Source organism: Ciconia boyciana, chromosome 5 (genome assembly GCF_034638445.1).
Source record: "Ciconia boyciana chromosome 5, ASM3463844v1, whole genome shotgun sequence".
NCBI lineage: Eukaryota > Metazoa > Chordata > Aves > Ciconiiformes > Ciconiidae > Ciconia > Ciconia boyciana.
This window is the reverse complement of record NC_132938.1, coordinates 47054571-47081693: the sequence shown is the minus strand read 5'-3', so window position 1 is coordinate 47081693 and position 27123 is coordinate 47054571. Positions and strand designations below refer to the sequence as shown.

The 27123-nt window shown below is 36.0% G+C and overlaps 1 protein-coding gene across 5 annotated transcripts in view; it reads left to right on the top strand.

Annotated features, from left to right (window-relative positions):
* The window catches only part of RAPGEF2 (Rap guanine nucleotide exchange factor 2), a 191726-nt gene that overhangs the window by 137822 nt on the left and 26781 nt on the right, over positions 1-27123 (top strand). For 4 of the 5 annotated variants that reach the window (XM_072861505.1, XM_072861507.1, XM_072861502.1 and 1 more), the window contains exons 7-16: positions 6360-6491; positions 15682-15859; positions 16336-16472; positions 16997-17155; positions 18854-19006; positions 19419-19583; positions 22608-22715; positions 22807-23010; positions 23115-23223; positions 25460-25706. In XM_072861505.1, coding sequence (XP_072717606.1) covers positions 6360-6491; positions 15682-15859; positions 16336-16472; positions 16997-17155; positions 18854-19006; positions 19419-19583; positions 22608-22715; positions 22807-23010; positions 23115-23223; positions 25460-25706 — 1592 coding nt within the window. The remainder of the gene's footprint in view (positions 1-6359; positions 6492-15681; positions 15860-16335; positions 16473-16996; positions 17156-18853; positions 19007-19418; positions 19584-22607; positions 22716-22806; positions 23011-23114; positions 23224-25459; positions 25707-27123) is intronic. The other variant, XM_072861506.1, reaches the window with a different exon arrangement.

Below are 27123 nucleotides of genomic sequence, written 5' to 3'. Positions count from 1 at the left end.
ACATTCGTGTTTGCAGAAGGAATATTGTTTATGCCAGATTTCCTGAAGAAGGCACTTTTGAATATAAAGTGCTGAATTGAATCTGTGACACAAATGCTGTCAAAAGAAAAAGCAAATACTATGGTACTACAACAGATAAGGTAGTTACGTTAAATGAGAATGGGTGTGTGTCAATGATGTATTTCATACTTTTCCTTTGAAAAGAGTTGTCCCTGAGAGCTTTCCTCCATTCCCCAGATACCCATTTACATTTCACCACCTCTGTCCCTCTGCAGAAGTCAATAATCCTTCAAGCAAAGGATAAATATGTTCAATGCATTAAATGCCCATAGGATTAGCTGCTGAGAGCTACAAGATGTACAGTAAGTGGCAGTCATTGTGTGTTTTGTAAGGGAAACAAAATGAAGTTCCCGTGTACTTGCTCTGTCTCGCACTCTCCCCGAGACCAGCAGGTCACGCTGCATTAGCTTAAACCTCTGAATAGTTTTATGGGGAGTACTTACAGCAAAGTATTAGTGCAGGAAAATATGAAGAGCTTGCCAGAAAAGATCCTTATAATGCTTATGTTTTTGTTAGAGGTGTTCTGCTGTGGGCTTTGTATATAAACAACTGCTTAACAGCAATACTACCTAAATGCAACCTTTTCAGAACATGGGTTGTGTCTTGTGTTGTACTCAAGATGAAGAACATTTTAAGAGTAGGTCCTCATGAAGTTTGAGCCACAGTTTCACATGAAGATGTCTATTTGAGGAAAATTTGGAGATTCAAAATCCATGAGATACTATTGTATAAAGTGAATGATATACAGAAGACGTGATTCAAGTCAGAAGGTTCTTATTTAACTCTTGCTGAAGCTTTCAGAGAAAATACATAGAAACTTCTTAATGTTTTCCATCCCTCCCCTAAGCACAAGGAAATCCTGCTTCCATGGGAATTGCATCCTAATTTGACCTGTATATAGTTTAAACTTTTATTTTAAATTTAACTCTGCCCTGGACATGTCAGCCTGCATCATGTCTGTAGACAGAATCGATAGAAATTACTTTATTATTCTGTAATTACTTACATTGACTGCTGTGTTTTAAATCACTGAACCATAAAAATGTTTTCCTTGAGGTTTCTCTTGGTTAGTGAAAGAATTATGTTGAAATAGCATGCTGATGAATGCCCACCATTATTAGAAGTATTTCTTCCTTCAGTCATTAAATATCATAAATCTGGGTATGTCCTTAAAATGCATACAACAGATTTACATTTAATATAAAAATGAACTTTTACATAAAATAGTGAAATAAAATGTTACTGAATTGATAGGATACTGAAGAATACTGGGTTGGTGATCTACACTCTTGTAGTGCAATAAACATTTTAAAATTTCTATCTTGGTGGGGGAAAAAATTGGAAAAACTAAGTATTTATTTTATTTGGCTGCTGTTGCTCTTTCTTTAAGAAAGGATACAGAATACCAAAATAACTTTAATTTACTTATTTAGATTTGTGGGACTAAGTGCGTTATCTATAAAAGAAATAAACAACATTATTTTTTGTGTTATGGTGGCTTTTATTATTTTATTAGTAAAGAGGTACTACAGAATAAGTGCTCAGATGCATGTGTTTAGAGGCTGAAGAATCTGTGTTTGTTTGTAGTTCTTTAATTTCAGAAAGTGGACATAAAGGCTATAAAAGTGATATTTTGTGTTGTCTTATGTCTACCGTACTTGCTTGGCCTGTCCCAATGGCACTTAATTACCTATAGGATGACTCATTGGGAACTGCATAACAGAATGTTACACCTTTGCTCTCTTAAATTTCATCTTTCTGCAGATGTACTTCAGTCACTTTGCAGGCTTTATAAATCTTTCATAAAGTGCTGACCGGCCTTCAGTAGAAGACCTCGTGTATAAAATGCTTACCGATATGTTTGCTCTAAAACGACTGGTATATTGGAGCTCTCCAAACGGAATTCCTCTTGTATTTTAAAATTACATTCTTGTGTCTGTCTTTCCCATTGTTGCATTTATACTTGTTTTCACATATAACTACATTTAAAAAACAAAACAAAACATCAGACCAAAGAAGCCCTCACAACAAAAAACTGTAGAGGAATACTCTTTAAATGAATAAAAGTTTTTGGTATAATTTCACTCATGTTTTGCTGTTTTCAGGCCTTTTAATGCTATATCCAAAGATTTTAATTTCTTGTCCAGTAAATATTCTGAAAATATATTCTTTTTTTTTTTTTAAATACTGTATTAGTGGGATGAGCCCAATGATTTCTTGAGTAGAAGTTGCAATAGAAGTTGCCTTTTGTTATACAGAAAGGCACGCTGTAGGGTAGGAGAAAATCATGATGTTCTTAAAATAGGAGAAACATATTCAGAGCAAAGTAATTGTTAGCTTTGCATGCATAAAGCGGTGACTCACTTTGAGGGTGGAAGTAATAAAATGCTGCTTTTAAGATAGGAAGATGTGATAGGGTTTAAGGTATTGTACGGTTCCAAATGGAGATACCTCTTTGTCCTTGAGATAGTTTCACATAATTGTTTAAGTTTTCATTTATTTTAGGGTTTTCAAGAAATAAAAGCTTGGAGGTCGCGGAGATACTGTTTTTCTTCTGGTTTCTATACGTGTGTGTAAACTGTTTAAATGTGTGTATGTACACACACATGCTCACTTTTTAAGAGCTACATGTATACTTATAAAATACTGTTTTGACCTCTGTTGAATTAAGATTAGGGTTTGGTGTTGACTATTTTATTGGTTCATGTTTTGTATTAAAAACTTTTGTCCCCCTGTTATACTTCATTAGATCTATGCATATGCAGCCTTAATGTTTGTCACTTACGAAGTTTGTCCTGAAAATTGGTTATCAGGGCAGTTATCTGATGCTTTTAATGACTATTAATTATTTAATGTAGTGTACATATAAAGTATTTTGAAACTATATTTACTTAAGAAAAAATCACGTGTTAATTTTTCTAAATTACCCTGCTATGTTTTTACTCTGTCTGCTAGTTCCTTCTGGTGCTGCGACTCCAAGTGTTCAGTAATAAGAAATATTGTAGTTGCTGGCTTCAGCAAAGCTGTAGTTTAGTGCTGTTGCAGAAAAATAAGTGCTTGTTAGGTAAAATACACAAGTTGCTTTTGATCCTTAAATTGTCATATGTTAACTTCATATCATATGTTATCAACTTCAACTGTCACATGTTAACATAAGCAGAGATTGATGTCCCTAGCCATTTTTTCACTGGATATAATAGCACAGTTTCATGATGTTATTTTCTAATCATGTTCCACTGCAAGTAAGAAATTAGATGTAAATACCCTGGTGTGGGTCAGACAACTCTGTGCTGGTTGCTGGCACTACTAAAGTTGTTGAACATTGCATTTTATTCTTGCTCTGCTTACCAAAAACCATTTACCAAAAATTGTGCTCCAGGAGTGAGAGGTGTAGCCTCTTACATAGAAGACTGAAGCACACGTGGTTTTTCATTGTCATCAGTGCTTTACTTTTTCCCCCATTGTGTACAACTTTCTACATTAAATATTTTAAATAGCAGTGTGTGACTAAGATAGAAATGCATGTATTTCTCACACGCACTTTTCATTGAGTACACAATTTAATTGTTTCAGCTTATTTAATTTTGGGTGATTTTTTTTTTCCTCTCACACAACTTCTCACCTTAACTTATTTGGGGGTAGGGCAGTCAAAGTGGATGCCGCTTTCGGGCATGTAGCACAGACATATACTGTTCTGCAAAGATGTGAGCATGTGCTTTCTGCTTGTGAATAGTCCTATTTGATTAGGATCAAAGTGACTAGTTAGGTTGCCCCAAGTAAAATGCCCGCTTTGGATCTTCTGCTGTCACCACTTGGCGAGTCCAGCTCATGCAACATGGCTTTGACTTGAGGAGTTATTCTGAAACCAGTAATCACCAAACATTCAGCTGATTGTCTACAGTCAAAAAAATTCAGAAGGCTTGCTTTTTATTTGCAATGTGTTCCATCAGTTAATGTGGAATCCCCAGCCTCTCCCTATTGCCTGTGTAGTAACAAACCATAAATCCTTGCTGTTCATTTAAAAAACTAAGTGCAGTCATTATATTAAACATAGCTTGATTTCATTTTTTAACATACTAACTGGATTTGCTTTGATGTAAGGTTCTGAAGAATTGTTATTGCATTGATAAAAAATAAATGCAATTGTTAACGACATGGAGATTTTTGAAGGGCGCTATGAAAAATTGAACGTGTTTGGCTGGGCTCAAGACTGTTGATGTGCACCTCCCTATGGAGTTAATCTTTATTTGTGATTTAAATAGTTATTACTTTATAAAATGTAAAGCTCTCAAAATATTGTGTCTTTGTGAGTTATCATTAAATGTGTGAATCTTAGATGATTTGTGCATGTATCTCAAAATAATACATAAGATTTCTACTTGGAAATAAACCTGAACTACTTTAAGAGATTGTACTTTTAGGAGTATTCATCAACACACTGCAGAAGCCGTGGTGGTTCTTTTACTATACATTCTACCTATGGAATGTATACTTATTTGTAAAATGGCTCAAATCATGATAAAAAAAGGATATAATGTCCTGAATATCAGTAAATAAAGTTCAGTTTTGTGCTAATTCAAACTTACAGATTGAAAAGGGAACTAGCAGAGACAACAGATACTATAACTAATGCACTCCTTCATACTGTATTTTCTCCTTCTGGTATATCATCAACAGTGGTGAGCATAATTAGATTTTTCTGGAGGCAGTATCCATGGCTGTATGTATTAGAGTATTGCTTTTGTTAATTGCCCTTTCTTTGTTGATTGGTATATGAAGATCAACTCTAGCTCTGGGCTTACTGAAGCTTTTTAGGGTTATTAATGTCTGGTTCCTTTTAGCCCTTCTTTCAGGTAAAATATTAAGAAAGAATTGTTTAAAATGCAGCCATTTTTGCTATCACTGATGCAGTCATGCTGTGATAAGGACAAAATCCTTTTCAGGTGTATTCAAATAGAAAATGCCAGTCAGCCTAAATAAAACTAAGGTTTCCAGTTGTCTCTGCTTTCACCACAAATCGTAAAGCCAAGGTTCTTTCAGGGCATGTTGCATAAACAGACTTAAACCAGGCAAACAGCAGTAAAATCATTCAGTACCTTTAACTGTATAGAGCTAATCGTTTTCTCAGTCACACTCTCCTGTGACTTGCAGATGACTTTTTTTCATAACCTTTTATATTGATCGACCTATTATATCTTAATGCTGAATGAGCTCTTATTTTCATTTGCATCCAGGGAGAACGGTAATAGTGCCAAGGTAGCATTTGTAACTGGCACGGATGGACACACTGCGTATGACATTCTTGGTACAAACACACCACCGTAGAGATTATCTACCTTGTCTGAGTTGAAACAAACAAACAAAAAATTATGAGCAAAGGTTTTTTAAATTATTGAAACATTTATCGTATACCAAAATCGATACATGAACATATATTTATTAATTAATGGTGAGATGCAAGCTTCTTCAGGAGAGGAGTAATTTGCCCCTGAAGTAGCATTTAAATATTTCTTAAGACAGCAAATATTTTCCTTTATCAAAGTTCACTTTCTGCAGTCTGGCAATGTTTACCGTTCTTAAAGATTTTCATGGGAGCTGTGTGCATAAAGCAGTAGTAAAAATATATATCACAAATCTTGGTGCATGATTGTTAAATGATCAAATATACTGTCTCAATTTGTTCTTCAGCACCGTGCGTAAGCAAACTCATTTCAGGATTGTAGCTCTTTGCAGTTGTGTCAGTCTTCCCACATTTCCTATATGCCATCATATTATTTGGCTCAAAGTATAACAGATAGCTCAGTGGCTTGGATTTTACTTGTCTCTGATGTACTTTGTCAACTTCAGAAGCAAAAGTTAGCCAAATCCAGAGCAGTGCTTGTTGGTTTTGTTGTTTGGTTTTTTTAAGTATGTGACTTTACTCACTGTTAATCCCCATTCTACAGGAAACCATTGGTATTGAAACTAGCACAATATTCATATGCGCTGTAATTCTATCCCAACCCCATAGCAAGATACTGAAGAGTGTTGGCATAAGGGTTATTGCTTCACTGGTGTTTGTACTGGGATACATGTTTTTTAAAAATCTCTTATATTTGCAGCAATTTGGTGGTATTTTGCTGACCTCTGCATGAATTAAACTGCAAAACTCGAACTTTTATACTGCATTCTCAAGTCCCAATGGTTCTCTTAATACGCTTGGCGCTGGCAGAGAGTAAAGTGTGACATAAATTATTTGAATTCATTTTGCTGTGTGTCTACCTCAGATTGTAATGATGCTTTTTCTGCTCCACCTATAGCTTCCTGCAGATTTCACAAAGCTGCACCTTACTGACAGTCTCCACCCACAGGTGACCCACGTTTCATCTAGTCACTCAGGATGTAGCATCACTAGTGATTCAGGAAGCAGCAGCCTTTCTGATATCTACCAGGTAAGACTGGAATGGATGCTGATGGGAGGTGCAGTTGCCAACAGTTCTGATGTTAATAGCTGAACACCTGTGCTATTGCGTATTGTCACGTTTTGCCTGAAGCAGCACTCAATAGATTTCAAAAAACTAATTTTTATTTGAATCGTAATAATTTCAGGGTTTTATCTGCTGCATACTAGATCTGATGTTTGTGAAGACTCAGCAGGTAATCTGCAGCACAGCGGCCTGAGGTGTTTTGCCTTAGTTTGTCAGGGTCCAAGTCAGCAATGTAGAGGCGTAGTGTTTGGCGACATTGCAGGATTGTGCTTCATTAGTTTTCTTTGTAATTTGTCATTTTGGGGGAGGGAATGTTCCTGAACTTCAGCATGGAGAGCCAGTGTGGCCTCTCCAGCAGAGGTCCTTAGTGGGACCTAGGAGGTAAAGGGGTCTTGTTCCTGACTCCAGCACTTCACCTCGTCTTTCTGTCTGTCCCATTTGCCATGTGTAAAACAACAGCTGTGCCATTTAGTGCTAGAAGGCTAGACTTTGAGATCTGCTGATGAAAACTGCGTGTGAGCTGGGCGTTACGATTAAAAGCTGGATCAGAATTTCAAAACTACAGATTTAGGACCTTGTAATGGGAGGGATTTTTCTTCTTCTTGATGCTGTATTTTACAGTTCTTAGAGGTATTGGCTTCAAAATCTAGAACATATTCAGTGGTAGGGAGACAGAAATATGCAGTGAGCAGCCTGTGCTGGCCTGACTTGAGGGGCATATTCCAGTTTCCCACCCTGTAGAGACCTGGCACCAGCATCTTGGTAGTGCTTTCTCTTCTGGCTGTCCTGGGAAAGATGGAGAGGTTGAACGGGTGAGACTTTTTAAGTTGTTGTACTTCTGGGGGTGCTTCTTGTCATAAAGATCTACGCTCTTTCTTTGGAGCAGCTTTTGAGTTTGGAGCGGTTTACTGTGAAACTGATCCAGAGTGTCCCTAGAACACTTTGGGGTGTGCGTACTTCCTTGAAATAAAAATTAGAAAAAAATCTGAAATAAAAGTCTAGAACCTTCATTTGATGTTTACAGTTCTTGCAGTGTCAAAGAGGAGGATTTGTCCTTCTGATAAGAAACTATAGCTATTTGTTATTCTGAAAAAAAAAAAAATCTAATCTAATTAAAATGTTTTTCTATCAAAACAATAGTAAAAAATTTAACAAGACCAGTTCTAAGTGAAGTACTGTTTACTAGAAGAGGAATAATGCTTGTTTGGGTGCTTTTAAAAATTGAAATGTAGCCATTTAAACAATGGGAAAAGCGTCATCCATACAAATACATACAAGTTCAGCTCTGAACATAGACGTAGCATGTAGTCTGCTTCAGGTAAATAAGCTTGTAGGCTTTTCTGTGGGAGAAGATAGGCTATAAAAAGGTCCCAGTTCAATTTAGATAGTAATTGCAATAATGCAAAGGTTTATTTTTGTGAACATTTTCAAAGTAACTGAACACTTTAGGCATAGCATATGCCAGTCAGGTATGTTTGTCAGAATTTCTTCAGAGAGAGGATTACTTAGAGACAGGATTTAGATTTATACTGTGAGGGTGAAGAAGATGTAAAATCAGTTTTGTTCTTCAAGTCTTCTATAGATTTTCATACCTTTCATTCCAAAGATTTTACATTTTAACATAAAAATAACAAGTACCTCTAGAGACACAGCTGTAGGTGGCATTTAGTTATAGTCATACAGTTACTCTCTAGATAAGTTGGAAGTAAATTTTTGCAGAGTTCCAGCAAAACTTTTATAACTGTGAAAAGGATCACTACATTTCTGGGAAACTAAAAAAAAAACAAAACCAAACCTGTACAGAAGCTTCAGAGAAAAACATTTTTCTGTAGTCACCAACCTGGTGTATGACTCCCATAATAAGTTTTGTTTGCAATAATGGAATCAAGGGGATGGTTGGTGTTTGAAGAGAGTTAATGGTTTTGTGAAACGTTTACATGGGGAACATTTACTTTTTGAATAGTTTTTTTCAATTTAATTAAAAAAAAAATTGAGGATACCTTGTCATTCTTGGTGATCTTAAAAACTGTTATCTGGTCTCTTAAATAAATCTACAGTTAATACCTCATTTAAAGATGTCTTTGCAGAGATATATTGAGACCTGTGTAATTGTACAATGTCACAGTAATTATTACAATGGCCTATGTCTTTATCAACATTGAGAAATATGAACATGTATTGTGGAAAGTAGCCCCATGTTTTTGTGTTAATACACATACTTGAAGAAACATTTGTTAAAAAAATGAATTGATAAGTTCAGGTGTGGAAACTGATAAACCTAAGGTTCTTAAATTATTGAATTTAACTTTATGGTACCAAGTGTTGTTTGATTTAATGATTTCTCATATATTGTGGTAAATCATTAATTTCTTACCTCAATTTCAGTTGTAAAGGAATGTAAAGTAGCAATGTTAAGTTAGGTTACAGTACTGCCAAAAAAAAAGCCACAACAAAATGAAACGGCTGTAATTTCAGTTCTCTAGGGTCAAGTCAAGGATTAAATAAACAGAAATACTTTTTGAAACTGAGATTGAATCAGTCATTCTCTCTCAATTATTTGCCTTTTAGTTCTTTCCCAAGTGTTTATTCAAAAACAGTAAACCATAACGAAATCATCTACATGTTATTTTTTTACTTCAATTTTAACAGGTCTTAGGCAAAGCTCAGTATCATTGTTCCTCTGATTCTTATGTTTTGTACGTAATGTCATTTTTCTGTTCTGCAGAATGAACTGCTGTTCATTATGCCGAAGTAGAAAGGAATGATTTAGAAAGATTGCCATCTTATCTTTCAATTGATAAATAAAATAATTTTTTTCTTTTTTTCAGTTATTCTATTAATTAGATCTTTACTGTTGAAATCTGAATGAATATGTCAAGTTTTGCATCCCAGTAAGTTTTAGTTCTGCAGCCTTAAGAGCAGCTGTTTGCAGTGAAAATACATTCATGGCCTTTTAAGATTTTTTTTGAATAAATCATGAAGCTGAATCTTCAGATGCTTTCAGCATTGAGCTGAGAATATTTCCTTTTAAATATTAATGCTGTAACTAAATTTGTTTGTCAAATGTTGCACATGAAAGGACTTCTTTTAGGATAAGAAGTACTTACCTAAATAAAATAAATAATCCTTTGTGTTTACCCCACCCAAGTCTCAGAAATATTTCAGGTGCCAATCAGTAAGGTCCTTAAATGTCGTTACTTTATTTTAGGAAATAAGTTCATAAAGTGACTGACTCTGTAGTGTGACTGGAGAGGAAGGGGATGCTGAACGTTAATAGATTGTGTGCCAGCTTGTATTTGCCAAGAACAATACTTGTGTTGATTTGGCAAAGCAAATCCTTCACTGCTGCCTCTCCCGTTTCTCATGCTTAGTTAATGCTTCCTGTATGGAAGCATATACCTGCTCATATATGCTCCTAAATGCTTCCTATACCTGTCACGTATATTACCAGATGATGATCCCGGTTTGAGAGCGAGGAGATTTAAGCCCGTGACCGTGTGTTATTCCCCCTCCCTGTTTTGGGAAGGCGTTGTTGTGTTGGCTCAGCTCTTTCCTTTGCCAGCCTTTCTTTGCCTTATCCTGTCCTCAGCCCGATGGCTTCCTGCCGGCCCTACGTGCCCTCTGCGGTCTGCCCACATGCTCCCGGTGGTACAGGAAACCGGGAACATCCTTTCCGAGACCCTCCCAGGATATGTCTATTGCTTGGAAAGTTTCAAGATGTCAGCTTTGTTTTCTCACGAGTCTGATACGGTAACTCTTAGAAGAAAGGTCCACCTTCCAGAAAGCCTTCCTGAGAGAGCCCAAACCTTTATCTCTCAAACCAGAGTGTCCATGCAGCCTGCCCCTAAGTCGCTGTGTGCAAAACAAAGAGGTTTTACTGTAAGATTGTCAGTCTTTCTGATTGTGTCAGCCGCTGCAGTGCAGGGCTCTGGGTAATGCAAGGACGTCTGAAACAGCTCAGGTAAACTAGGTCCTGCTGAACTCCCCCCCGCCAGTTTTGGCTAAGTCCTGTGCAGTACCTCATCAGTCTTGGTGAGTTTGGGTCCTCTATTCTATGCTGCAATTAATAGCCTAGGAGTAACTTTCGGAGTCCTTGTTCTGTATGCCTGTGGTCTCAGCAAACGTTGCTCCATGTTGAAAAAAACAGCAATTAGTTTGCGATAGGGGAGGACGCGGTTCCTGGTGTGCGTTGGCTGCATTATTGCATTTCTCCATCTCTAGGGAGGAGGAGTGCTCAGAGTGACTCCTGTGACAGATGTGGGCTGCTGTGCTGTAAATTTTGTAGTAGATAATGAAAGAATAACTATGGAGAAAGAGAGCAGTAAAAATCTTAGACTGAAGGAGTTTTAAGGTATTTCATGGCCATTTGCACTCATGTTAGTAGAGTATGAAAAAATAATTTTACTACCTTAGATTTATGTATGGTCTGTGTGCATATAATAGTTATAATTGATTGTTACATATGATAATTCTTTAACAAATACCTATTATAATTACATGGATTGAATTTCATAGCAATTTATTTGTATTGTAAACTTTTGCACAGTGAGTTGAAACCTAATGTAAAACAAAACCCTAGCCATGATTTCTTTCTGTGGAAAAGCTGGATCCAATGTGCCTGTATAATGACAGGAGGAAATCTTCCAAGCTAACGGAACTTTTGCAAGTGATTTCACGAGAGGTGTAGTGCCAGCGTTCTTGGTGTTTTGTATCAGTATCGGCTTATAAATTATGAAGTAAAAATTGAATGTTTTCACTAATAATGATTCTTAATTTCATTTTTTAGTTTATTTTTTAGTCCTTAAACTACAATGATCGAAAAAGAAGGTGGGGGTGGTTTTTTTTGAGCTGAGCTTGGCTGCTTGCTTTGTTAGCTTCATGGAGTTGAAGGACTGCAGCAGACAGTGAAGATATTTCTGGTTTGCACAACAACTGTCTTTTATGCTTTTTTCATTTTTTATTTTTTTTCAGTATTTTTCTCTTGCATGTTTGGAGATTTTAGATTGTCGATTAAGGTGGTGACATTAGTCACAAAGGGGATTTATTATTCAAAATGATGCATTTTTTTTCTTAATGTTTCCTAAAGAAAGTGGCTAAAATAAAAGTAAATAAAGTCTAGGCTAAAATATTCTGTTTAAAATACTAAGACATCAGTAGTTAAAGCGGTTAATTTTAAGGGTTTTCTAGTTTTTTCTCTTTATATTGTTAAGATCGGCTGGAAGCTTTTTCCCCAAACTAGTGTAGAAAAGAAAACTGTGAGGCCACCTAAAACAAAGCCAGTCATCTTGTAAGCAGGTCTCCAAGTCTTCCCACTTTCTTTTCCATAGTAAAGCTGGGATGTGTGTGCAGGTGTGTGTGATAAAGCAGTTACAAGACGGGAGGGAGAGTTACTTGTTTGTGAAGGTATAGATCTGTTGGATAAGCCAACATCCCCCTTGGCGTCTTCTGATCTTTTTCTCAACAGATACCCAAAAATTGGTTGGAGAAGGAAATGAGGCAGTAAAGGAGGGAATCTTCTTTAGCTGTTCATGTAGTCCATCACCTCTCTCATTATGTCCACATATATGATGCCTCCAAAAAATGAATGGGCTTAATCAGTTTCCTCTCATACCAGTCTAAAAGGACCAACGGGGTCTTCCATTTCCCCAGTCTGACCTAAGGGGAATGAATGATAGTTTCCACCCCTACCCCCCCACCCCCAAATCAGTCAAGGAGACAAAGGCTAACTGAGAAAACTTAGATAAAGCTCCTTTACTTTCCATCTTTTCCTACTTATTTCATGGTATTTGTTTAATTAGCTGTTATTACTCAAATCTAGAAGTGACTTTGGTCTTGGAGATCCTTAGCAGCTGGAACAACCATTTTTGTATTACTACAATATTAGCCTTTATAGACACTGCTTAAAATTGGGCAGGTCTCCTTAGGTACCAAATGTGAAATCACTCTTCACCTCAGGCTTGAAAATGTCTGTCTTAAGTCTCCTGACTTTCTTGTTGGTGACGTGACAAATAAAATATCAGGCTGTCATTATGTGATTCCTTTGAAGCTTCAGCAAACTTTTTTCGTCGTCTTTCCAACTGTGAAGAAAATTTTCATTGCAACTGGTGTTCAGACTTCAGAGAGACATTGTTTTGTACTTTAAGCTGCAACTAGCATTTTTCTTACGTGCAATCTCTTTAGATTTATTTAAGTGAAGCTAATTTCTCTTATTACCCGAGAAACAAAGGACAGCATGCACCTATGAAAGCACTGATTTCTGAGATGTATTTCATCCTTGATTAAAAATGTGCTGAGAAGCTCTAAGCCTTGTGATTGACAGTAGTACAAATTCTGTAGGGCATTCATCTTGTGTTCTGGATTTTCTACTGCTGAGTTTTATAAGGAAGCCTCTGTCCTCAAAGGAGCTAATTGAGGTTTTCCCTTCAGTCTTACACAAATGGATGGCTATTGCGTCAAAATTAGGGTTCCTGTGTGGACGTGCTTGATTTTTCTAACGCATAAGGGAGTACAAAAGTACTCAAAGTCGGTGGGTTATGAACTTTAAAGTGTCAGCAAGAGGACCTTGAATCTTTAATGTCATACTTGATGCTACTAAGCCTAAAGAAGCTATTTGTAATGGTTTTTTTAGATAAATTAGTGCATGCTTTTAACGTGAAGACAGACCCAATTCTTAATAATGTAACAAAACTCATGCAAAACTTTTTGTATGCATAAACAGGAGGAGTCCTTGTGAGATGAGTTGTTTGATTCTTTACTACTATGAATGCATATTGCCTGTGTGGAAAGGCTACATTTATGTTTCTTTGCTAACTTCTGCGTAATCATAAGTTTCAGAAAGTTGCTTGAAAAAATGTTTTTGTTTTTGTTTTTTTTTTCTCAAAAGATAAGGTTTATTTTTAAAGGTGCCCTAAGTTAAATTAATACATTTTCTTACTACTCTGTGGATTGTTGCATTCAATTCTGAGCTGCTTTGTTGCAGTGGTTTGTATTTTTTGATAAGTAGTAAGTTAGAAATAGTTGCTTTATCATTCAGTTTTCTACCAATAACTTCAGTTGTCAAAAAGATTTAATTAGCTCGGTAAAAAGTGATTGTCTTCGGGAAATGCTTGTAGGCTTCAGTAGGATTTTTAAAGTATTTTCTGAGTACAAAGTTGCATTTAATTTCAGTGTGAGAATTTTTTTTAAATTGCATAAACTTTTCTTGATAATAGACCTTCAACTTCTGTCTGGTTTTATTGTTTTAAGACAGTCAAATAACTTGTCTTTTAATAATCAGATTTTGTACAATATGTGGAATTTTCTCATGTATGTTACCATTGTGTGACTAAATTTAGTTCTGCATTCATTTTACTAATGTGCTTTTGAGAGAGCTTCATCTGGGCAGGTAGGAGGGGCGCTTGTTAGTAATGGGAAGGTTTGCAGAATTGACTGTGAATTAGTCAGTCCCACTGTCACTGGAATTGTCACTGTTGGAGACTTATGATTCTAAAAGATCCGTGTCATAAGCTGTGTGTCTACTGACTCATCGTCACTAATTTCTCCACCAGTTGCTTTTGATGAAGGCTATTTTGTAAGAGCAGTTAGAGCAACTGTTTCAAATATATCATAGGGAACGTGCATGTTAAGCACAGTAAGACTGTAATGAAAATAGTAGCAGTGCTATAATTTTTGTGATTTGTTTGCGTGCCAGTATAACATCCTTCTTTATCCCGCTTAAGAAATGCTCAGCATTTTTTTCTTTAAAAAAAACCCAAAACAACACAGTGAGAATAATTTGAATGTTTTGTAGGTGCTGTTATCATGCTTTTCATATTAACAGGACCCTGTTACAAAGCTTGTGTTGTGCTGTAGGACAGAAGCATTTAAGAATGACGCTAGCTGCCCTGATCTGTCTCCAGCCATATGCTACCATTCATAAGGTGGCTGTGTATAATGGCATTAAAGTAACAGATGTCAATGCAGCTAGTGAGGCAGGAATAGCGAAGATGATTCTACGAAAATACCAACGTAATTTGTCTTACCTTCTCTGTGTTTGGAGGGTGACCTAGTTTTGGGTGAGTTTTTTTTTACCAGTGTGAGACACAGATCGATAAAACAGGCTTTAGTAGCTGTGTTTGTCCCTTGTAGTATTTTTAAAGTAGACGTGAATGCATTGTGTGCTTCCAGAGTCTCAGAAACAAACCATCCCTATAGGGCATGTGAAACTTGATTTCTCAAGCCATGGCTTAAAACTTGCTCATTAGAACCTTGCATTTCCTTAAAAATTGTCTCAGCTGAGCCTTGGCAGCTGCTGTGGTATTAAATCAGGTTCTGAGAAAAAGCAGCTTTATCAGCCGTGACAGACAAATGTTTGTGGGATTTATTAAGTATTTGGTCTTAAAACTGAATCATTAAAATGTATTTACCTTTAGGTGCTATACTAATGACCTCAGGCTATATATGGACTATGTTTTCCTTCATTTTAATGCAATTTAACAGGGGTTAAGCTTGGCAGATATTCTGTGTAGTCCATCTGTGGTGTTTAAGCAGTGACTTCGCATTTTTTCTGCATCTGTAAATTCTTATACTGTTGATCAGCAAATGAAAGCCATATTTAACTACATTCAACTGGAATTGTAAAAAAACCCAAAAAATACAGTCCTAGGTTACTGGGAGATAGCAAAATTCTTGTAGCATTTTGATTCTGTACTTACTCCCCAAACTATCTACTTAAAATTACATTGCATTCCTAAGTGTCTGAAGATGTAAAGTTGGGGCAGGAACAGAAACAAACTGTTTTAAATGAACTATTTATTTAAAAAAAAATATATATATTCAGCTAATATTCCAAGAAATTGTTCCTTGAAATATAACTGCCTTCAATTCCCCCAAGACCTACTGATTAAATAAGGTATGTTGAATCCTGTTTATGTGTGGCTGATTGAAACGAGTGTTAAAAGCCCTGTTTAAAAAATGGTTTTGGGTTGATTAATGGTTAGTTGTTTTAAAAGGATATGTAAAGAAAAAAGCAATATAAAAAGTATTGAGTGAATTTGAGTGATCTCTTAGGTGATAGAATTCATTTCTGTATATTTAACTAGAAAACTGTAGCAGTGAAGAACACATTTGAATGTTTTCTTTTTTTTTTTTTTAAATTGTTCCTGCACGAATTTAGGCTACAGAAAGTGAGGCGGGTGATATGGATCTCAGTGGGTTGCCAGAGACAGCAGTGGATTCTGAGGATGATGATGACGAAGAAGACATTGAAAGGGCATCGGATCCTTTGATGAGTAGGGATATTGTTAGAGACTGCTTGGAGAAAGACCCAATAGACAGGACAGATGATGACATTGGTAAGTATTGCAATGTAGTAAAATACTGTCAAAGTTGTTCTCCTTCACCAAAAAAAAATTACTGTTTGAGCTTCAGTTTTTGTTGCTTCAGTTTTTGTTGCTCAGTTTTGTGAAATTTCCCTTCTTAATGTCTTGCTGTGTTTTATGTGGGCCTGTCGGACTCTTCATGGGTTTATTGGCCTGGATGGCTGTAGTATAACGATTTCATTGGTTGTATTCAGAGCTCTCAGTTACATTACAATTCTTCCATTATACTGACTTTTACTTTGCAGGGCTTCTATTGGTGATACGACCAGCCAGTCTGTGTCTACAAAATACCCAGTAATTACAACAGGCCACTGTACATGATTTATTAGTATACAGAAATGATTGTGCAGCATTTTAGCTTAAGTAGCCTCGGGCATCTTGCTGAAGAACTGCCTTGCTGTGCTTTGTTATTTTGACATGCACGACTCAGTAGGCTTTTTCTCCTTCAGAACAACTACTGGAATTCATGCATCAATTGCCTGCTTTTGCCAACATGACAATGTCAGTGAGGAGAGAGCTCTGTGCTGTAATGGTGTTTGCAGTTGTGGAGAGAGCAGGAACTATTGTACTGAACGATGGGGAAGAGGTCAGTAAAAGTTACTTCGGACTCTCCTATTATACCAGACATCCCAGATTCCACAGGGTTAAGGTCCTCTTTTGTTGCTTAAAAATTAAAAAAGAAGAAGTAACACTGATCAGGTAAATTATGCCTCTCTCTGTTCTGCATTAGTTTGAAAGCTTTTGTTTAAGCACTCACACAACATTTCTTATGCAATAAAAGCATAAGAAAATACTCTTCACAATGTACAGAATGCTTCCTCCCTATTGGAGCTGATTTGGGGAGTTTATTTCAGTGTTTAAGTGGTGTTTTGAAACCACCTTTTTTCTTTTTTTTTTTCCCTTTTTTTTTCTACAGTCTTACATAGTATTCCAGTTTTCTTGAGCTGGAAATAGCTGCACATTTAAGGTAAACTAGCTTATAAATATTTTTAATAGGTGCTAAAAAATAACTTTTCCTTTGGAAAAATGGTAAGGGTTGTATCTCTATAGTATGATATTACAATGGTAAGTGATTCAGCCTTCACGTATCCTGCAACATTTGATTTGTAGCTGGATTCCTGGTCAGTCATTTTGAATGGCTCTGTGGAGGTGACGTACCCTGATGGAAGAACAGAGATACTCTGCATGGGGAACAGTTTTGGTGTTTCCCCTACCATGGAAAAGGAATATATGAAAGGAGTGATGAGAACCAAGGTGGATGACTGCCAGGTAGTGTGTCGAACTGTAATACATGCAAAATCACATACGTATAGGCATAATGCAACTCAGTAGCCAGACACAATTTTATTTTAGACTGAATATATGTAAAATCTCCAGCTTGTGACCCTGTACAATAGTTGGGAAATATGGCTCCTGCCTACCCACAGTGTGGGAAATTGAATTCTCTTCATCATTTTGGATTGAGAGGTTTGTCTACATGCCTTTTTCAGAACTTGGGGTACAGCATCCTGTTGCATATATCCATTGCTTCAATCTTTCCCTTAGGATCTCAAGGTCCATTAGCCATTAAAAGCTCTTTTACTTCTACAGGCAATAGCCATTCTTCCTTCTTCAACTCAGCTACTGAATCTTAAAGTAATACAAGCTATCTGGCCCATGGTTTGAGTAGAAAAAATCTAGTTTTAGCCAATCTGGCCTTTCAAGGAAAATGCCTTGATGTTTGCTGTGACACAAGTAGTCAGGTTTAAGGAACGCTTCTCGTAGCATAAAACTACTAGCCTGATCTGGATATGCGGTTGCTATTTACTTATTCCCATCCAGAAGGTAATAGCCAAACCCTGGGTGAATTAAGCATTTTGCTTGGTCCTGATGGCTAATTAGTTTCCAGTAGGTGCCATTTGAAATGGGTGTAAATGTATGTTAATGTAGTCACCTGGTTTAGTTTGCCCATCTAACTTCCAAAAAGTGCATAAACAGTATCTTGTTAGGATAATGTTTTGCAACAAATCCAAACTGTGGGAGTTCTGTTTCAGCTACTACTAGCTGCTGGAAATAGAAAAGGTGTGTAAATGAATTATGAAGAATGCAAGAGAAAATACTATCTCTGTGAATCTTGTGCCTTTGTCCGAAGTACCTACATGATCATTTATCAACTTTTCAATCAGAAAAAACACTATCATTTCCTTTCAGTTAAATACCCAAGTTCATATAAGATGATAGTTTAATCTTGAGTATTTGCCCCAAAAAAGAGGCAAAGATATAAAACTTTTAATGAGTTATGGAAGACAGTTCATAATGTGTACAGTATTTTTTTTTCCTAAGTTGTAGTGTGTGGTCTTAATTATATTTGCATAGTGTAGGTGCTAGGAATATTCTTCAGATATTTGTTTTTGCACTTATTCTTGGCTGAGCAGATGATTGTAGAAAATATTTTTTCCTGCTGTATGCTTTAATCCAGAAGTAATTTGCTTCTGTGTGTCTGCACTCATGTAATTGAATAAATGTTAGTTTTCATAATGATTGACTTTATTAATAATAGCCATGAAAAATGAAAATTATTTACAGTAGCAGTAGGCGCAAAAAACAAAAGCTAGGTTTTCCTTTCAATCTCTTAACCCTTCTAAATACCCCACAAAAGCTTGCATGGGAGAAAAAATACCAGCTAGGATACTGAGCTTCATTGGCAGCAGAGGGGAGGTCAAAGCAGCTAAACAAAAATGGCTGATAATGCTAAATCATTTTGCTCTGATGAATCTTGGTCTCCTCTAACTGCAAGACTGTAGTGGAAGTACTCTGCTCGTGTATGCAGCTGCTTACTACAGCTGAACTGCTGGAAAGACAAATTTGGCTCACTGCAGGTTGAGAAGCTACTTTATCTTTTCTGTTAATAGAGTGCTTCCATCTTAAGTCTAAATGCTTTTCTGAGGATTTTACCTTTTAATACTGGTGCGCGATGATTCTTTCCAGTTTGTTTGTATAGCCCAGCAAGATTATTGCCGCATCCTCAATCAAGTGGAAAAGAACATGCAGAAGGTAGAAGAGGAAGGAGAGATTGTGATGGTGAAGGAGCACAGGGAGCTTGATCGCACTGGAACAAGAAAAGGTCACATTGTCATCAAGGTAAAAGCAAAAGAGGGAGTGTCTTGCAAAAGTCTGTGTTCTACAAACTTCTTAACATGGCAAGTTAGGTCTAGGATTAGTTGAGATATATATTATAAAAATATATATTTGAAAATAGACAGTTAATATTTCTAGCTTTTATAATTATCACTTTGATAACTAGGTGATTTCTATAGAAATTAATTACATACATTTTTTACATTTCTTATCACAATCGTTAAGCTGTTATGTTTGCTTAGCTCATCAGTAACTAGATGCCAGTATTCTTTGTAGTGTAATGCATCTTCAGTATGTTACAAGAAAACAAATTTGCATTTATTGAAAATCTGTTTTAATAACTAAAGTTTTTTTTGTTTGGTTTGTGGTTTGGTGTTTTTTTTGTTTTGTTTGTTTGTTTGTTTGTTTTAAATAGGGAACAGCTGAAAGGTTAACAATGCATTTGGTGGAAGAGCACTCTGTGGTAGACCCAACATTTATAGAAGATTTCCTGTTGACATATCGGACCTTTCTTTCCAGCCCAATGGAAGTGGGCAAGAAGTTGTTGGAGTGGTTCAATGACCCCAGCCTCAGGGATAAGGTTAAAATCCCCTGAATTACATACCTGTTACCGTTTGCATTGAAATATAAGCTATTAAGAATAAAATAGGTTTTAGAGAGAATGACTAAACTGAATGAGACACAAATAGCTGGTGACATATTTTAATGTCAGAATATATGGATAAAAGTAAAAAAAAAATATTTCCTTATTTTATTGTATTTTATTTAAGTATTAATGTGCTCAGGCAAGGTAAATTAGCCATGTTTTACCTTGCTGTGTTTTTACAACATAACTTAGTTGGTTGCAAGTATAGGGAAAGCTTTTTTCCAATCATCAGTATTTTTATTTAATATAATTCAATAGAATTCTATTGCATCTCGAAATTTGAGCATATAACTCAGTTCTGTGTTTCCCATACATAATACTAGTTAACACAACTTCGCAAACATTTTGTGATAATTTTATTCTTATATAAAGAGACTAGAAAATACAGCCATTGTTAAGAATCTGTTGGGCCTTACACAGCATTAAAAAAAAAACAAAACCCACCCAAATACAAGAAAGCAATCAAACATCCTCTTCCCTAAACAAAACTGCCATGATGGAAGAATAAGGCCCTGTATATCCAGTTTTGGCACACTGTCTATTGAGGCTATACTGTGCTTCACACTGCAATGCTTTATTTTCACTTGTATACAACTTTCTTATATGTAAAAAACCTAGTAAAATTTTCCAGATGTTTTTTGCAAATTTGAAACCAAGGGAATTATATCAATAAGGTTAAAGAGAAATTTGGTTTTCAACGTTTATTTAAATCTGGGTATTTCTTCTAGAAATACTAGTATATCTGTGCCTTGGCGGAAGGATCTTTAATTTGACAGAGAGAATAGGCTTTGCAGCTAATATTGTTTAGCGTAGGCTTGTTACAGCTTCAGAGCTATAATATTGGAGTTCATCTTTAAACCTATTTTTCCTTGTTCTCCAGTGGATAATCCCCTCAGCCTCTGTAAAAGCATGAGCCAGCACAGTTGCTGGTATCAGGTCTGAAAACAGAGCAGCTCTTTGTTCTGCCGTCCCAATAACCAACCCTTTCTGATATCCAGTAGCACTGACAGAAAGGCAAGAGTCAGAGAACAGCTTGGCGCAAGTGGAGACACGCGAGTGGGGAACAAGGAATCTTGGCTGGTTTGTATTAGGGGCTGATAGGCAGTGAGGAGAGGGAAAGGGGTGAGCAGAACTTCCTGAGGATGATGAGAACTCAGTAGTAATCAGACTGGGACATTTGAGATCCAGCCTTACTGATGATTTTGCCCAGCAGCACGGTACTTGACGTTACAGCTTTAATCCTCTTTTAATGCTGTTCCTGGTTGTGACACAAGAAATGGCATTCCTCCGGAAGTCACCATTCAAGCCTTTCCAGCTCAGTGTCGTTTGGGTGTACGTTAGTAAGTCCCAACTTTGAAAGCAGCATTGATATTGAAGCTATCACTGTGGTTTAAAGTATATTACGTGGTATGGCTTGCAACTTTCCAGCCAATTTTAAAAATCTGCAATTACCCTAAATTTAACCAGACATTGTCTGGATCTTCCAATGTCATCCACATTAATGAAAAACACCACAGATGTTTAACAGAGAGGAAGTTCATCTTCAATTTCAAAGGTGGAAAAATCTCAAATATGTCAGAAATGCTACCCTTAGCCTACATCCCTGTGGCTGGGAGCTGCAGCATGTAGTGCTCTGCAGTTGCCTCCTGTTAGAAATCTGAACTGTCGAGGAGTTCTGAAGTGCTTGATTAGTTTGGTCATTAATTTCAGCAATTCTTCTCAATTCACTTGCTTTTCTGGGGTAAAAGGCAAACTACTTGGAAACTGTATATGAGGGTGGCAGGGTTTGGTTTTGGATGCCTGGTGTCAGACTTTTAGCATAAGAGGCTGCAGAGGTTTAGATTTTGTCCAGACGCAAAGAACGGACAGGTGTTAGCTTTAGCTGATTAAAATTTGTATGAGATTTTGCTCTTAAGCTCTAGTTCTTGAAATGTTTAGAGGTTTTTCCTTACTAACTTGCTTTCCCAGCATAACAGAAGAAATGCAGCTGTATTTTTTGATATAACTTTGAGTGGCACAACCATTTTGGATTCAGGAGCTTTTTAAAAACAGTGTGAATCAATATTAATGCAAGATATCAAAACTCTTTTATTTTGTCAAGAGAAGTGCTGCTGATGTTCCAGGTCAAACTGCATACTAAGATAAAATTTTATAGCAGAAACATATAGTTTTAAAAAAATACAGCTCTTATTTTGTGGCTTTACCTTCAATAATATTAATTGATAGTATTCCTTTAGGTTTTTTTTCCTAACAAACTGTAACATACCAGCTAAGATCCTTCTGAACTTGATCATCATAGTTGCTTGGGGGGGTAGGGGTGGAGAGAAAGGAGGAGTAGTAAACTGAAAGATTGACTCTAAGGCAAAGAATTGCATGTATTCGCTGTTAAAACCTCTTTCCTGCTTCTCACAATAGCTCCTTTTTCCTGCCTCTCTAAACATACAATAGCTCTTTTACACAGGTAAATGCCTAATGAAGTTAATGGTGGCTTACCTAAAGATTTGTGAGATTCAAGAACCGATATAAAGCATTATTGGAAGCTTTATGATCATGTGCTTGAAGAATTAAGCAGAGTTGGAAATGTACATGAACAGGAAATTGTTATAAGTCAGAAATGGATCTAACTCCTTGCCTTGTACCTGTGTGCTCTATTCCCTACTCAATCAAATTTGATACAGCCAGTGTTAGTTTTCTAACTCACACTATTCTTTATGAAATACAACATACAATTGCTTATACAAGTGAAAGCAATTTTAATTCTTAATCCATTCTATTCTCCTAGTAAATGATTGCATATTAGTAAAGTTAGGTTTGGGGGTGTATATATATATGTATAAAATATTTAGGATACCAATGGAAATTTACAGAGGCTTTAAGGAGCAGTATTGTTAAAGGACTTAGCGCTAGTGTTGTTCTGGGTGGTCTTGGAAAATATTTATATTATTGATTAATTTTCAGGTTACACGGGTAGTATTGTTGTGGGTGAACAATCACTTCAATGATTTTGAAGGAGATCCTGCTATGACTCGATTTCTGGAAGAATTTGAGAACAATTTGGAGAGGGAGGTAAGAGTAAAGGGTTTTTTCTGACAATTTGGGATGGCAGGGAGCAGCCAGGCTGTTGTTATATATAACTTGTTATGCTTTTCTCTTGTAGAAAATGGGTGGACATTTGAGGCTGTTAAATATTGCTTGTGCTGCTAAAGCTAAACGAAGATTGATAACCTTAACAAAGCCATCTCGAGAAGCCCCTTTGCCTTTTATCTTGCTGGGAGGGTCAGAAAAGGGATTTGGAATCTTTGTTGACAGTGTAGATTTTGGTAGCAAAGCTACAGAAGCAGGCTTGAAACGTGGAGACCAGGTATGTAATTTTAAAATATCCCGTTCGTTCCCACACCCCCCCTTTTTTTTTTGTTTCCTTTCTCTTTGCTAAATAAAAATCACACTACCTGTTTGTATTTTTAGATACTGGAAGTGAATGGTCAAAACTTTGAAAACATTCAGCTGTCAAAAGCCATGGAAATCCTTAGAAATAACACTCATCTGTCTATCACTGTGAAAACCAATTTATTTGGTAAGTTTGTGTGCACTTCTTGTTCTAATTTCTATTCTAATTTAGATGGAGTTTTAAAATATTTTTTTTTAATAGTTTGAAATAGTTTCGTTTGAAACAATTTTGTACTGGGGAGAATAGAAAAAGGAAGCTTGTAGGTCCTAAAATACCTTAGTTCATAATTGCACAAAAAAAATTATGAATAGGGTCTTATATAAAGTGACATCACTCTCACAAGTGCATGTTTCTGGAGTAAGAGGAACTATTGCAACCATTTAGCTCGAACTTATAAAACGTGTTTGTACATGTAACATTTAGTCCTTTCTCAAGAAAGAAGCCTCTTTTGAAACTTCAGTTGATCGGTGATTTTAATCTGTCTGTTGAATTTGATCATAGTTTTTCAGTCTATGCCTACAATGAGTGCGACAAAGTTGTTAAAAACTTTCTTGCCATCCAGGTGAAAACAGTCTCGCTACTCTTCGAATCTATTCTCTTCGTTTCTCCCTCTAACAAGTACTAAAGCAGTCATGAAGGAGTCTTTAAGAAGCTCAGGACCTCAGTTAGCATCATAAGTAATTAATAGTTTGTGAGGTTTGTTTGATTTTTTTACCACTGGATACTTGGATTATTTATATAATTTAGTGATGTGTTCCCCAAGTATCTCTTTCAGGATCAGGTTCTTCATCACAAATAAGCAGGGCAGAATATTACCACAGGATGTTACTGCACTAACTAATGATTAAATATGCATAGGTTTTCTCCAAAAGTCATTTGTCAAATCTATTTCCTGGGAATTTTTTTTGCTTTGCAGTAAAGATTCTAATATTTCAATTGTTTCTAATAATTAAGGCATTTCTTAATATATCGGTATATGCTTGTTTAGCAGTATGTGCTTGTTTCTCTATATGTAAATTCTGTGTAACCATCCTTCACACACTAGGTTTTTGAATCTCATGTGTTGCTTTAGTATGTTTAAGATTAAACCCGATTTCTTCAGAAGTTGTGTTTTTCTAGGTTTTTAATCTTGTTGCTCCACTGCAAATACTGAACTCGCATCACAGTAGAGTCTCGGAACAGTTACTTTCTGTGTATTACATGCAGTATTCTTTATCAACAAATCCCAAAAGGAGAGTTTCCTTTTTTTTTTTTAACAGCATCTTCTTATCTGTACCTAATTTGTCTCTCCGGTCCCCAGCTCCTATTCGACAGTACAGTTACTGGCTCAGATTACTCTCCTCCACTTTTCTTTGTGTGTCTTATTTGAAGCTTTTGAAGTCTCTTGGTGATTTGCCGTGTACCTCTGGAGATAAGGATGAATATTAAGGACAAAATTAATACATAATAGTAAAACCTAGCCCCTAATACTCATCCTTAGCTGGTTGCCCTTGTTCCCACTTTTTCTACAATTCCTTGGTTTTAATTATCAGTTTTCCTTTATTATTACAAATCAACTCATCAGATGATTTTCCCATTTATATATGAAGATTTCTTCTCACACTTAGAATATGTGACTTGATCTCCAGATCAGTTTTGATTTATTTAAATATATCAACATTTTTGTGAAGCTAAAAGTTGCAGCAGAAGAACTAATTCACAAATTCATCAGGTATTTCTGCCTCAGAGATGACTCTTTGCTAGGGAGCGGAGCGAGTCTGAGAGATTTTTTTTTTTTTATATCTGGCAGATGGACGCAACAGCCCTGTCAAACATCCAAGGTGACTCAGTAGTTTCATACTTTCTTATACTTTCCTTATGACTTTGTTGCAGTTTCCCATCTGATTTCTGATTTTTGATCCTGATGCTAATAACTTCTTGTCCATCTGACAGGTTTGGTTGCTGGCTATCTGTTTAAAACCTTCCTTCTCAGATGTTAGTTTTCCTCACATGTTAGTTTTCCATTTTTGTCTAGTGTGCTCTTTTTATGTCTGCTACTGTTCTGCAGAAGCCTGTGTCCTTAGGTTGAAAAGTCAAGGTCCTTCTGTTGACACTATCCGTGCAACCATGTGGTCATCTAGTGTATTTCTATTCTGAGCTGGGCCAATTTACGGATTTTTTTGATTCATACTACAGAAAAAGAATGTCCTTTTTCAAATTAAAAAAAAATGTAAAGTCTTCTATCTAAATTAATTTAATACTTGAATTGACGGAATAACCTAATCAGTTTTTTGTAATGATTAATATTAAACTGGACTGGTGCACAGATATTTCTTTTACATTTTTGTTCTTTTTCTTTCCTCCTTTTCCCTGTCTTGTGCAGTTTTTAAAGAACTCTTAACACGGTTGTCAGAGGAAAAAAGAAATGGTGCTCCCCACCTGCCTAAAATTGGTGATATTAAAAAAGCGAGTCGTTATTCCATCCCAGACCTTGCCGTTGATGTGGAGCAGGTAATAGGATTAGAAAAAGTAAATAAGAAAAGTAAAGCCAACACAGTTGGGGGAAGAAATAAATTAAAGAAGATACTTGACAAGACTCGAATCAGTATTCTGCCTCAGAAACCATACAAGTGAGTCTTTTATTTCCTCTTAAATACTTGCTTTGTGTTAAGTTTTAATATTATCTCATGATACTTATAATTTGTTGTGATACTTTTTTAATTTATTAATGCAAACCATGCTTATATCTGGAAAAATATACTAGAAAATACTAGTCTGAATATTTGAGTGATCATAGACTACTAACAATGCAGCTTTTGACATCAGTATGGATGTATTTTCCTTCTTATAGATAAAGTGATGGCACAAATACTTTTTAATGTCATTTACTGTTTTCTTTTAAGAGGACTGTTAACTGGAAGCATCGCAGGCAATTCATTTCAGAATAACTCTACAAGCAGGTTTGCTTGCAAATGGTTGATAGGAGCAATAATTTCAATTTATCCACATTCCAGTGATCTATAAGAATTTCTGTGTACTGCCGTAAGGGAGACTGAGGTTAAAATTTTAGCTTGGGTTCTTTGATAGAATTGAGTATTTTTTTAATGAAAGCTAAATATGGTATCTGATATCTTTTAGAACACATTTTAGAAATAGAGTTCTGATAAGGATTGTTAGAAACAGTAGAAGAATGAGTTTTGTATGATTTTATGGGAATCTGGTTCTTGGCCAAGACAGATGGCATCAATGAGAAAAATGAATTGTAGAGGGTAGTTGATGTGTAATCAGTGTTTTCTCTTGCATTTTCCTTTTCTATGTCCCATTGAGGAAGAAATCTATTCTATGTAAATTCATGAAAAAGACACTTGTGTTGAAAATCTAGGATTTTTTCCTGCTATTACTTAAAAAAAAAAAAAAATTTCCTTAACTAATGTTAGCTATTTCCTACTAAATGGATACTGTTCTGAAACATTATAAATAGAATGTTAGTAATGTAAAGGTTAAATGAATATAAATTATTATGTCCAAATAATGGATATTTCTTAAATTGATGCAGATAAATTGACGCAGATACATTTCAGTAGAGGAGAATCTGTAAATCCTCTTTTTATGTTGTTTGTCTTTAGAATGTTTTGTTTTATTTCACTGGTCTTGTATGTTTGTTCCTCTGATGAGCCATGCATAATGTTAGGTGTGATTTTTTGCATTGTTCACCATTGTTTGCAGCTTTTGCATAAAATTTTCTTGTTGGTTTTCTTTTTTTTTTCTTTGATTCCTTTCATTTTTGCACTTTTTCTGTGCAGGGACCTCTTTGGGTAAGCCTCAGAAAAACAGTACGCTTGACCTATTTTCTTTTCCTTTTGCTAGCTTTACTTCGTGTGTTATATATAGCAATTTGTCTGCAAAGCCTGTTGACATTCAGTTGTTTGTGTCTGCACGGTTTCTGCATAGAGATGTGTAGCTGTAGACTTTCCTGTTTGTGCTTTTTTCCCCCCTATTGTGTAGAAACTTCTATCTTGTTCTTCCTAGTAATTAATGGTATTGCAT